The sequence below is a fragment of the Podarcis cretensis genome (genome assembly GCF_951804945.1).
Source record: "Podarcis cretensis genome assembly, chromosome: 5".
In the NCBI taxonomy this organism is placed as follows: domain Eukaryota; kingdom Metazoa; phylum Chordata; class Lepidosauria; order Squamata; family Lacertidae; genus Podarcis; species Podarcis cretensis.
The window spans coordinates 80,158,277-80,172,078 of NC_137174.1; the positions used below are offsets into that span (position 1 = coordinate 80,158,277).

Here is a 13,802-nt window from a genome sequence, read left to right on the forward strand (position 1 = left end):
CCCTTCAAAAGGGCCAGTCACACAGCCATCTCTCTCTCTTGATCCCTTCTCTCCATTTTGCCTTTTGCTGTCTGCTGGCTCTCGGCCAGCAGCACATGGGCTCATCCCTCACAGAGGATGAACCCACACTTTTTTGTGTAACGGTAACTACAAGATAAAGTCTGCCTTCAGGACCATACTGTGAACTGAATGTAAGTAAACCTTATTGTTACTTTTAAAAGAAGACTGTTGTGTCATTATTGTTTTTAAGAGAGGACTAATGGGGATTTACAGGTGACGCAGGTGGCACTGCGGGTTAAAGCCTCAGCGCCTAGGGCTTGCCGATCGAAAGGTCGGCGGTTCGAATCCCTGCGGCGGGGTGCGCTCCCACTGCTCGGTCCCAGCGCCTGCCAACCTAGCAGTTCGAAAGCACCTCCGGGTGCAAGTAGATAAATAGGGACCGCTTACCAGCGGGAAGGTAAACGGCGTTTCCGTGTGCGGCTCTGGCTCGGGCTCGGGCTCTGGCCAGAGCAGCGATGTCACGCTGGCCACGTGACCCGGAAGTGTCTCCGGACAGCGCTGGCCCCTGGCCTCTTAAGTGAGATGGGCGCACAACCCCAGAGTCTGTCAAGACTGGCCCGTATGGGCAGGGGTACCTTTACCTTTACCTTAATGGGGATTTACAGTGGTGCCCGCAAGACGAATGCCTCGCAAGACGGAAAACCCGCTAGACGAAAGGGTTTTCCGTTTTGGAGGTGCTTCGCAAAACGAATTTCCTATGGGCTTGCTTCACAAGACGAAAATGTCTTGCGAGTTTCTGCAGTTTTTTTCCCTTTCACCCCCCTTTTTCTAAGCCGCTAAGCCGCTAATCAGCTGATCCGCTAAGCCACTAAGCAGCTTATCAGCTGATCTGCTAAGCTGCTTAACAGCTGATCCGCTAAGCCGCTTATCAGCTGATCTGCTAGGCTGCTTAACAGCTGATCCGCTAAGCCGCTTATCAGCTGATCCGCTAAGCCGCTTATCAGCTGATCCGCTAAGCCGCTAATAGCGCTAATCCGCTAAGCCGCTAATGGGCTTGCTTCGCAAGACGAAAAAACCGCAAGACGAAGAGACTCTCGGAACGGATTCTTTTTGTCTTGCGAGGCACCACTGTACCAGGAACAATCCACTCTGGACAAGCGAGACTGGATTGCTTAACTGAAATGATTCTCATGAATCCATCAACTAGCTTCCTGCAATGTATAAGGGAATGTGCTCTGCTACTAGCTCACTAGCATGAGTGAGGAAGGATCCTCTCCTACTATCCACAACATTCCCACAATCCCTAGTTTGACCTAGGCTTGCTGGGCTCCATGTAGTGGTCTTCTGTCAAATGGCAAAGGTCTTTGCCCACTGATTTGGCTGCTTGTTTTCACTAACTGGTTTGATTGGATTGTTTTGCTCTCTGCTTGGTTTTGATGTTTATGTCGCTGCTGCAATAATGAAAAGAAATAAGAAAAGCCAGTGTGGTATAGCAATTTATGTGACAGAAAAGGGTAGAGAAGGGTACAAATTGCAAATTCGCATTCAGCCATGGAGCTGAGTGGAGGAGGAGTTTGGATTTGATATCCCACCTTTCACTCCCCTTCAGGAGTCTCAAAGCGGCTAACATTCTCCTTTCCCTTCCTCCCCCACAACAAACACTCTGTGAGATGAGTGGGGCTGAGAGACTTCAAAGAAGTGTGACTGGCCCAAGGTCACCCAGCAGCTGCATGTGGAGGAGTGGAGACGCGAACCCGGTTCACCAGATTACGAGTCCACCGCTCTTAACCACTACACTACACTGACCTTCGGCCACCCACCGCCTCTCAAACTAATCCAACCTCACAGGGATGTTGTGGGGATAAAGAGTTCCCTGCACAGAGGGAAGGATTGTTAAATCACTCTGGAAATTGTAGCTCTGTGAGGAGACTAGGGATCTCCCAAGAACTCTCATCGTCTTTAACAAACAACAGTTCCCAGGAAGCCATGACCATTAAAGTGGCTTGATACTGCTTTAAACGTAAAGTGCAGATAGGGCCTCAGTTGCTCAAAAGATTTAAACCTCTCCATGTGAGCGGGCATGGAAGGAACAGAGGGAAAAGCTGGCACTTGGTGTGCAACTATATATTTCTTTATTTAAAAGTCGCTGACAAGAGTCTTTGAGCCGAACGCTTAGGGCTAAGAAAGGAGTGTTAGCTGCTGGCACCAGAGAAGAGAAGACATATGGACTTTTTGACAGTCAAAGGAAATATTCCCCTTTGTATGTCCCTTAAAGGTCTATGCCTCCAACAGAAAAAAAATATTTTTAACATGACCCTGCAGGACACCTTTCAGAACTTTTAAAGGAATAAGAATCAAATATTTAGCACACAATTTCAAAGTTGCTTCGAAAAGACTATAGGTTGTGAATGATTTCCCAAATGGTCTCGCAATCTCTTTTAGTACATCTTCTGCCATTCATTGCTTTTTTTAATGCTATATTTATTTAGGTTCATGATAAAATGTTTCTTGACCTGCTTCTTGAGACAATTTTAATGGGGGGGGGGGGTTCGCACAGTACCATTCCCATGACGGATGATTATACAGTCTAAGATGGCGATACTATTGATTAGTTAATCACCTTCCACATATATGTCTCAAGGCGATCTACACAATACAATAGAAACAGCTAAAAAATATCACAGAAAATAACAGCAAATAAATTAAAAAATGGTAAGAGTAAACACCAATGGCAGAGACCTATAATCCAGCTAGGTCAAGCTTGTCAGAACAAAAGATGTCTTCAGATGTTTCAAAAAGTGTAGATTGTGGGCACCTGTCATATTCTGACAGGGGTCTTCCACAGAATAGGGGCAGCCACACTGAAATCTCTGCTCCAAGACAGATCAAGTTTCTGATCTCTTTGGAACCAACTGGGGATACAAGGGATCAGGCAGTCTCTCAATAACTTAGTCCCGAGCTGTATGATAGGGCAGGGAGAGTGGCGCTGTGGGGCAGATAAGATTCAAATTTGGTTTTAGGATGCCACATATAATTTTGTCATTATTATGTCTTTTGTCAGTATAATTTAATGTTATTCCATTGTGGAGGATACAAGCCACTGTATGGTAGATCGTGTGCAGCCTGGAAAGTGAAGCTGTGGATGTTTTCAAGCAGGCTTAGTGAACCACTGCTGAGAGACACTTAAAGTCCTGTCAGCACTATAACAATAACAACAACAATTTATTATTTATACCCATCTGGCTGGATTCTATGGCAAGGCAGATTTCTGAGGCAAATCAATAGCTATTAACGATGGTTTCCTAATTCAGATACGGCAAATCATAGTTAGTGTAGACAATGGTTTGCAAATCTGCTTCAAACCAATCATGGTTTGGCACAGCCATGGTTTGGCACAACTGCAAGTCATTCCACACAATACCATTAGCCATGAGTCACATTGAATACCTTCCTAAATTAAAACACTTCTACTGTTTTTCCTAAACATCCTGGTAGGTCACATTATAGGTGATTCGGATGCATTTTCTGCAGCTCCTATTTTCCAGAAAAGAACCAAATGTGGAACTATCATTCTCACCCAGAACATCCACTGTAAATCTTTATTTGCAAATACATACATAAATACAAAGGTATGCTGCGTCCTTATTTTATTTGGTTTTTGGAGGTGGGAAAGTAACTTCTGTTTAAAAGCAGCTCCTATACAATGGATTTTGCAAATTTCACTGAGAGACATTTCTTATATAAAATGAAGCATGACTATTTCTTTCTCATGGCAAACCTGCAATGAATGCTAACCTCATCTCAACAATGCTAGAAGAACTCAGTAGAAAGGGGGAGGGGAAGAAAGATAAATCTTACCTGTTTGAAGTTTACATTTAAACCTTCGTGTGTTGCTTTTAAGAGTGCTCTCACCGTGTAGCTGTCAGGGTCTTCTTTGTCCCTGATCTGAGACTCTTTTAGCAAGGATTCAAGTTTCTTCCTTATAAAAGATTCCATCTGGTGCTCAGTGGTGCCATTACTCTGAAATAGATCAGTCAGACCAATGCAAAATGCTCAGTGGATATTTTTTTTCTTTTCTTAAGCAAACAGAGCAGGGTAGTTGTTTCCACTCCCAAGTAAACTGATTCTCCCTACAGGTTCTTTGCAGTAGTAGTGAATTTGTGTAAAAAAGGAAAATAAAATCTCTTCAAGGTTTCATTCTAATATTCTGCCTGTTAGAACTCCTGGGGTGGCAATAAAAACCGGTGTCACTTTCCCTAAAGATTCAATCCTCCCTCAGCATTTCCCTTACAAATTTGGGGACTGCCTCACTCAATGGGCTGTCAGCCTTCACTAACCTAAAGGTAAAGGTACCCCTGACCATTAGGTCCAGTCGCGGACGACTCTGGGGTTGCGGCGCTCATCTCGCTCTATAGGCAGAGGGAGCCAGCATTTGTCCGCAGACAGCTTCCAGGTCATGTGGCCAGCATGACTGCTCTGGCGAACCAGAGCAGCGCAAGGAAATGCAGTTTACCTTTCCGCTGGAGTGGTACCTATTTATCTACTTGCACTCTGCCATGCTTTCGAACTGCTAGGTTGGCAGGAACTGGGACCGAACAACAGGAGCTCACCCCGTCGCGGAGATTAGAACTGCTAACCTTCTGATTGGCAAGCCCTAGGCTCTGTGGTTTAGACCACAGCACCACCCGTGTCCCTTCACTAACCTAGGCCTCTCCATAAATTTTAGACTACAGACCCAGCTACTGGCCAAGGCTGATGAGAGTTCTTGTCCAATAGATCTTTGGGCCACCAGGTTTCCGACAGCTGGGGTACATTATCTTAGCAGTAAGATCTGTCACTTCTGTAGGACTGGTTGCTGGAGTGTGAATTCATGTCTGTCTATATAGGATTTTATGGATGGATTTTATCTATTGCTGGCTTAGCTTCAGCAAGGGTTTGCATTGTTGCTTTTAATTCTATCTATTTTACTGTGTCACCTAGATAACATTTTTTAATGAGATACATAAATTGGGAGTGGGGTGGGGAAAACCAACCACAGAGACAAAACAGATGAGCTCTTTTTTAGAACAACACAACCAAAGCTACCTGGAAATAAACTGATGAACATGAGGATCCCTCAGAAATACTTAGGATATACCTAGAGCCAATGTGGTTTAGAGGGCTTCTTATGGGGAAGTGGTCATGTGATGGCTTCATGGACATATGCGTAGAGCAGGGAAACACAAGAGGTGATCTGCAAGGCCTCTCCTTGGTTGCCAATGACACACCGAGCACCATTTCCCACTGGGAAGGGGAGGGCTCAACTAAACCGTTACAATGAATATGCAGATGTTTGAGTAGACGAATGAAATTAACAGAGTGCTGTATCTGATGCTACAGGAGATGCAAGGAACTTCCCTGTGTGCAACTCATAGTCAGCTCTAGAGGGTTAGGGGAGCCTCTACAGCAGATTCAGAGAGTGCAAGAGTGAAGAAATGGAAATGTGATGCTATCCACAATGTTAGCCTGAAATATTCAGTAGCTTTATACTTAACCCGGGTTCCTTTTTAGAGCAGGACAAGAAAGTGGGATGCGGCAAACACACCCATGCTTCTGGCTAGGTATTATTATTTTTATTATCATCACTTGATTTATTAATTGCCTTCTAAACAACCACCTCAATGAAAACCATACATAATAAATATTCATGGTAAAGACCCATTTATCTAGCTAGGAAAGTCTAAAATGCCTCCAACTGCTTCCAGAAAGTGTGGGCAGTGGGCACCTGTCGTATTTTGACAGGAATGCTCTTCCATAGAACAGCCACACTAAAAGCCCTGCTCTGAGTCATCGATCTTGTTCCCTAAGTAGCATTTCCTGGTCTCCACTGTGGCTTTGGAGCTGTTGCTACAGGAAAATACAATGTGTTCGTGCAGAGGTGGCACTGAGGGGATATAACTTCTTGGGTCACTGCGTGCATTTTCTCTGCCTTGTGCTTTGAGCACCCAAAGACAAATCATCTCTCTGCGGAAGACAATCTCACAGAGGGCACAAAAGGGGTGATTCAGTGTTGTGCAGCGTTCTGCGCTTCACCATTTGAAACAACCGTTTAGGAAACGGTTTATCAAAATGGGAATGCTCTCAAGGTTCCCTCATGTCTGTTAAGTATTAATGTGTTCATCTGATTTCAGTTTGGTCCCTTTTATGCATAAATGTAAGACAATGCTGCAGTGCCAGATAATCTTGAAGTACCCTGTGGTAAAAGTGCTTAAGAGAGGAACAGTATTATGAGCATCTGGTGCTCTCTCTCTGAACCAAATCTGATGGGGCCCTGTAATATCTAAAGCAGCAAAACAATTCCCAGCCTGCTTGCGAAATGTTTATGTCCCACTAGCTGATGCAAATTAGGAAAGAGGCAGGAAAGAGCTCATTTTGCAGGCATCTTGGTAAACATAAGTGCTCCACTGTGGGCAAGGTGGAGAATGAGAAACCAAAATCCACACCGTCACATGCTGACCTGCAAATCACTAGAGTCACCTTGCCAGTTGCCTAGACGAACCAACTCTCTACCAGACTGGTAAAAGATTATAAATACATGTGAAATATTTTGAGCCAGTCAAGTATGAACTCTTCTGAGCTGGAACAAACCATCTGTTCATGACTGAGCAGCCTTGCTGCATTGCCACCGAGCAAAAGATTTCATTTTTTCAAAAATCTACTTCCAGACAAGACACAAATGGAAAACAGCAAGAGGAAAGAAGAGCAAGTGCATAAGAGAGTCTGTGTACTGGTCCAGTAAACGCTTCCGCTGCGCAACCAGCAACAGTTCTCTTTGCAGAGCATTGATTAAGTCCAGTGCAGAGATTCTTGTTGCAGTACATGCTTCAGAGTCTCAGCAGCAAGGAAATAACGACACAGGGAAGCCTGTCTTTCCAAAGACAGGTTTATTGCAGAAAGATAACAGAAACACCTCCGGAGCTTTCAGACATTTTGCTTCATGCCCCACAGGCAGAGAAAACAAACACTCTTTATATACTGAGCAACTTAACAACTTAACGAGCTTGACTACTTAAAGTCACATGACATTGCTAACTTGCCAGCGTCTTATGTTTCACACCCTAACAGTGCAGACAGAAGAAACAAACATTCAATGTACAACATGGTGAAGAAACAAGGGAGATACACACACACACACACACACACACACACACACAGACACAGGTGGCGCTGTGGTCTAAACCACTAAGCCTCCTGGGCTTGCTGATCAGAAGGTTGGCAGTTTGAATCTGTACGACAAGGTGAGCCTCCGTTGCTCTGTCCCTGCTTCTGCCAAACTAGCAGTTCAAAAGCACACAAGTGCAAGTAGATAAATAGGTACCACTCTGGCAGGAAGGTAAACAGCATTTCTTCCGTGCTCCAGAAGCAGTTTAGTCATGCTGGCCACATGACCTGGAAAGCTGTCCCTTGGCCTGAAGTGAGATGAGTGCCACATCCCATAGTTGCCTTTGACTGGACCTAACCATCCAGGGGTCCTTTACTCTGTGTGTGTGTGTGGTGTCTCATATGTGGAACTCTTCTCATGAGAACTGTGTGTGTACACACACACACTAATAATAATAATAATAATAATAATAATAATAATAATTTATTTATACCCCGCCCATCTCTGAGCGGCTTCCAACTGAATATTAAAAACAGCACAGCATCAGACATTAAAAACTTCCCTAAAGAGGGCTGCCTTCAGTTGTCTTCTAAAAGTAAAATAGTTGTTTATTGCTTTGACATCTGCTGGGAGGGCGTTCCACAGGGCAGGCGCCACTACCGAGAAGGCCCTCTGCCTGGTTCCCTGTAACCTTACTTCTCACAATGAGGGAACCGCCAGAAGGCCCTCGGTGCTGGATCTCAGTGTCCATATATAAATTATATACAGAGATAGATAGATAGATAGATAGATAGATAGAGAGAGAGAGAATGAGAATGAATATAACTGGGTTGGATCCACAGTTTCCATGAGAAGAGTTCCACATATGGGACACCCGTACTGGAGAAAAGGGGAGTGCAATTTTCATTTATTCCCAATTTCCTATGTCTCTCAAAAGTCTAGAGAACTGAGGGAACCTACAAAGCAGTGCAGAAGGTGGTATATGATGGATTGCAGTAGGAAGAGGTTTTTTTCCCTTTCCCCCAGAAGGAGTCTCTGCTGGATCTGCTGGTCCCTTCCACCAACAGAAGGAGTCTTTTCTCTTCACCAGAGGGCAATTTGGATCCAAGCCATGATTAATCATCCTCATTATCCCAGCAGCATCAACACACATCAAACTTTACAGAGTTTCAAAAGAGATAGGCCCCTTGCCTTAAGGACCTTAAAATCTATGTTAGTGGGAATATCAACGTATGGCTAAGAAGTTCTTGTACCCGGAAGCACACCTCAGCAGCATGGAGCCTCACCACAGGGATGTTCGGTACTCAGGCAAGTGAGAATAGGGCGATTAAAACATGGTTCAGATCCCTGAATGCGAAAACGTCACATGCAATTCACATTTCAACTTAAGCTGTGTGTGAAATGCAGCTCTACGCAACTGCTGGGAAATTAGTTATAGGGAAGTTGCTAAGCACACTTACGTAAGAAACCTTCAACTTGCAATCATCTTCAATTTCATCAGCGCTGTCTTCATCAGAAACCTCTCCTTCTTCAGCATCTGCTCCAAGACTATACGGCAGCTTTTTACCCTGAAAAAATGAGCGTTACAGCACAAAATTGCTACAGTCATTTGAAATCCAAATCGAGTACATCTTTATTATGCAGCAGAAATATTTCCTTACGATAAAATATATTGAAATCATCTAAAGACCTCCGTGATGATTCTATAAAATATGCAGGCATCAAATAATTCTGTCTGCTTCTGATGTTCAGTCTGTGAATGCCCTCGCTTACGTAGTCAAAATGGCAGGGAGCCCATCCATTTCTATTAAAGAAAGGTTGCAAAATATTCTTTAAAATCTTCCAAATTGTTTGCGGTCCCTCCAAGTTTCAAATGGCCTGCACAGTTATTACACATACACTCTGCTCTTTCATTCAATGAATTTCTGAAATATTTGGACACACTGCTGGATCCTGCAGTGATCCCTGCAGAATATAGCCGATATATGTTTCTGATCTGGTGTGCATTCAGGAAATTACTATGTTTTTAGCATGAAGCGCTCTCTCTCCCTCCCTCCTTTTCTTTTTTTAAAAAACCCTAGCCACTATTTCAATTTTAATTCTGAGCTACGCACTGTGTCACCCACAGAGAACCAAACTATGAGGATTTATTTCGAAGTTTACTGGGCAGTCCTAAATTAGAAGCTCAGCCTGGCTTCTGACAGATGTGCACTAAGGATTGCTGACATACTTGTAAATGAGTATCTTGAGCCTTTCAGACACTAATGGGTCAGAACAGGCCTGCAAGCACCAGATGTGGAGAATCATGCTTGTTCCACTTAGCGTAGTGCGATATCACTTTATATAATACAGTACGCAAGTGTCAGTGTTTTGGTACAAGCTTGTCATTATTACATAACAATGACAAGGAAGATGCTCTCCCTGCTACATGTTTTGCATTACTTTGCAGTCCATATCTGAAGTAGCCAATGGGGTGCCCCCCCCCAGATGTTGCTGCATCCCAGCTGCCATCAGCCCCAGCCAGGATAGCCAATGACCAGCAGCGATGGAAGATGGAGTCTGATAGCATACTGAGAGCACCACGTTGGCTACCCTTGGTCTAAATTCTTTCAGTTCCACTGGCCAAGCTGGAAAAACAGTCAGCTCTGCTATCTCCGGCACTAATGAAGACAAAACGCTGCACCGTTCATTTTCATTCAACCATTCATTTTCATTAAGCATTACATCAGAATATCTTAAGCGTCGTCAAGATTGGCTGCAAATAAGGAAGCAAGGTTAGGATTGCACTGCACACTGATGCACATTTATCCAGTACTAAATGCAAAAGTTTCACCAAGCTTGGGTCTGTATGCAATTCATCGCTAATCAGCACATATTTTACAAGGGAGCCGTTACTATTGTAAAAATGATTTCTTCAATTGCTTTTCTTTTTTAAAAAATTACATTTCTATCCTACATTCTTCCAAGGAGCCCAAGAAGACTTCATAGCCACATGGCAAGCCTTTGAGGTAGGTCATTTACTCTAAAATGGATAAAATGACTGGAAGAATCAGAAATCAGGAAGACCAAAATTTTAATAAGGAACAGGGAAAATTTATAATTTATCTTAAAAACCATTGTAAACAGCTAAAATCGTTAGTACGATCGGAGTAACACACTTGTAGTTTAATGGTGAATTTTGGACATAATGGAGATGTAAAAGGTTTGAATTATCATAAGAGATGCAGAAGGAAATTATTAACAATAGGACCCACAAAGGGGAGGAGGGAAGTCCATGAGATGTATATTGGGTATGTCAGGGACGTCCAACTCCCAATAGACTGCGATCTACTCACAATATTTAAAAAAATGGCAGTGTTCTACCCATTGTCATTAGATGGACCAAAGTTGTTGAGCTTTCTTTAGGAAGCCACAGTTGTTTTTTCCCCTTTTTGGGGGGGGAGATAACTGGGGGGCCAGAGATCTACCATGAAAACCCCCACAATCTATCAGTAGATCACGATCTACCTGTTGGACATGCCTGGGGTATGTGATTGTAAAACTTTAATCTGAAAAACCTAAATAAATTAATTTTTATATATTATTAAAAAAGAGGCAAAAGGTAAAGGTAAAGGGACCCCTGACCATTAGGTCCAGTCGTGACCGACTCTGGGGTTGCGGCACTCATCTCGCTTTATTGGCTGAGGGAGCCGGCGTACAGCTTCCAGGTCATGTGGCCAACATGACTAAGCTGCTTCTGGAGAACCAGAGCAGCACACGGAAACGCTGTTTACTTTCCCGCCAGAGCAGTACCTATTTATCTACTTACACTCTGACGTGCTTTCGAATTGCTAGGTTGGCAGGAGCAGGGACCGAGCAATGGGAGCTCACCCCGTCACGGGGATTCGAATTGCCGATCTTCTGATCGGCAAGTCCTAGGCTCTGTGGTTTAACCCACAGCGCCACCCACGTCCCTAAAAAAGAGGTAGGTCAGACTAAACCAGGGATGCCTGTGGGAAGTCTGCAAGCAGGAGGACCTGAGAGCAGCAGCAGCAGCAGGTCTCTCTCCTCCTGTGGCTTCCAGCAAATGGCAAAGGCAGAACAAAACCATCAGGGTTCGTAGCCATTGAGAGCTTTATCCTTCATGGATTTCTCTAATCTTCTTTTAAAAGCACCACTGACCTAGAAGGTGACTTGTTCTCCGCTGCCCCAGAGGTTATGGCTACATTTGATGGGCTTATGGTAGACTTCAGTTGAGCAGAAAGAAAGAGAAAGTTTCTGATGGTAAGAGCAGCTAGATCAGAGTTTCCCAAACTTGGGTCTCCAGCTGTTGTTGGAGTACAACTCCCATCATCCCTAGCTAGAAGGACCAGTTGTCAGGGGTGATGGGTATTGTATTCCAAAAACAGCTGGAGACCCCAGTTAGATGGAAACTCTTGAGTCAGATGGTGGAATCAATTTGGTAGTGGGGCCTGGGATTTCCCGCATTGCAAGTCCTCAAGCAGAGGCAAAATCTAGCTCTGGATTTCCTGCCATCATTGGGTAGGGTGCTTAACTAGATGACCTGAAAGGTCTTTTCCAGCTCTATGTTTCTATGATTCTATCTCTGCATGAGTGTTTCTGAATGTCCAGTGATATACAATATAGACACAGGGCTGAACGACTCGTTCCAAGTAAAGGATTATAGGAAGGTAGCAAGAGAAAGGCCATCAAATTACCAGCACCCATACCGATGAATAATTTGCATCCAAGCGGTTGTATCCAATGTGAATTCTCTTCAAAGCAGATCCACTGAAATTAATGAGCATGGCTAACATAGGTCCATTAATTTCAATGGATCTACTCTTAATAGAACTTAGTTGGAATATAACCCAATGTGTTTTTGATCAATCTCTCCAAGTGCAATACTCATCTGGAAGGAATTGTTACTTGGTCAGATTAAGCGGCTAACTTCAAGACTGCTACACAGAGTACCTACCAGTTTATTACTTTATATACCTGTTATCTTTTTACTTGCTTGGCGCAACAGTTAATGGCCACTGATCAGTGGTGTACAAGAGTGACTTACAGGATCAATAATATTATTCAAAGAGACAAAATCTCCCTTGCAGGAGCAGATCAACTGTGGTATTCGAGAGCATGCTATGAAAATGAAAGGTCTGACTGAGACTGATGATCATGAAATTAAATGCACATTTTGCAATATGTGCTTACCTGCCTCTGATTTTGATTAAAAGTGAAAAGTGATAAGAGAGGATGCTCTCCTCACATCAACTGAAATCACTTGATCGCCACTGCAATGTTATTTATCCAAGTCAGAATCAAGAGGAAATAAAAATCCACCAGATCAAGCTAATGTCACACTCGGGAAGTAGAAAGTTGCCTTGAGACTGGCTAGAAAGAAGTGGTGGCAACATTCCAGGAGTGCTTCTGCCCGGCTTAGACAGTTGAGCCATCCTTGGTACAATCAAACCTGTCCATGGTTGCATATCCACTAGTTACATTGCAATTGTGCTCTTTCTGGGGCTGCCTTCAAAAACCATTCAGAAACCATTAGGAAGCTTCTTTCAAGAAGTCAAAGACTTGCCCAAATCAGGCATAAAACTCCAGCGAAAGATTTGTAAGCTGGCAAGGACACAAGCAACCAAGACAATTGGAGGAATATTGTTACTAAGAACATGGAGACAAATGATCCAAAGCTGGAAACACAGAAGAAAAGCAACTGGACTATCAGACGATAAAGGAATGAAAGGGTTAGGGAAAGAGGGCCAGAGAGTCTGCAGAGAAACTAAACTACTTCTTTGCATTAATGTTCATACAGAACATGTCTGGACAGAAATCTATGCCTGCACATCTTTTTTTTTTTTCTTCTTCTTTTTTTTTGGAGGGGAGAGTGTCTTGACAAAACTAGTCAAACAAATACAACAAAAGACGGCGCTCTAGGGCTAAAAAGGCACCAGATCTCAGTGGTGCCCACCCTAGAGATCTTAAAGAACTCAGATGTCAAATTGCTGTTTCCCCAATGAAAATATGCAACAACAACAAAACTGAACTTGGCTGTATTCCCAAGGCGGAGCTCTGCAGCTGCAACTCTGCTCCATGAAAGGCACAGTCAGAAACTGGAACGGTTCTCCTACTCAGAAAAGCCATCAAGTTTTCTGGCTCTGGCTTTCTGTCAGATGGTATTAATCCTTCGCTGCCGGCCAGCTGAATGGGGATCCTGCACAGAACCCCGCACACATGCCAAAGTAGAATTTTAACAGAAATTTATTATCTCACCCTTTCTCCCAAAGAAACCCAGGGTGGCAAACAACAAGTGATAAAGCAAATAGAAACATCTCTAAAACAACTCCAGTGCCAAAGCAGACTGGGAGAAATCTCAAAAGGCCTGTTCAAAGAGGAAGGTCTCCAGTAGGTACCAAAAGGACAACAAAGATGGTGTCTTTCTAATATTCAAGGGGAGGGGATTCCAAAGGATTCCCCAGCACTAAAGGCCTGCTTCCTACATTGCTCAGAATTGATATCCTGACAAGATGGTATATGCAAGATGCCCTAACTTGCAGGTTGCAGTGATTTGCTAGGTATATAAAGGGTTAGATGAACTTTCAGGTATCCTGGTCTCAAGCTCTATAGCCCTTTACGGACATGGAACAGTCAATAAGGGAAATCATTGCTGCTCTTG

General features: G+C 43.6%; 1 protein-coding gene across 14 annotated transcripts in view; it reads right to left on the reverse strand.

Moving 5' to 3' along the window:
- The window catches only part of PLCH1 (phospholipase C eta 1), a 150,778-nt gene that overhangs the window by 31,333 nt on the left and 105,643 nt on the right, over window positions 1-13,802 (reverse strand). For all 14 annotated transcript variants that reach the window (XM_079977547.1, XM_079977548.1, XM_079977543.1 and 11 more), the window contains 2 exons: window positions 8,602-8,709; window positions 3,859-4,020 (listed from right to left, as the gene is read on the reverse strand). In XM_079977547.1, the coding sequence (XP_079833673.1) occupies window positions 3,859-4,020; window positions 8,602-8,709 (270 nt within the window). The remainder of the gene's footprint in view (window positions 1-3,858; window positions 4,021-8,601; window positions 8,710-13,802) is intronic.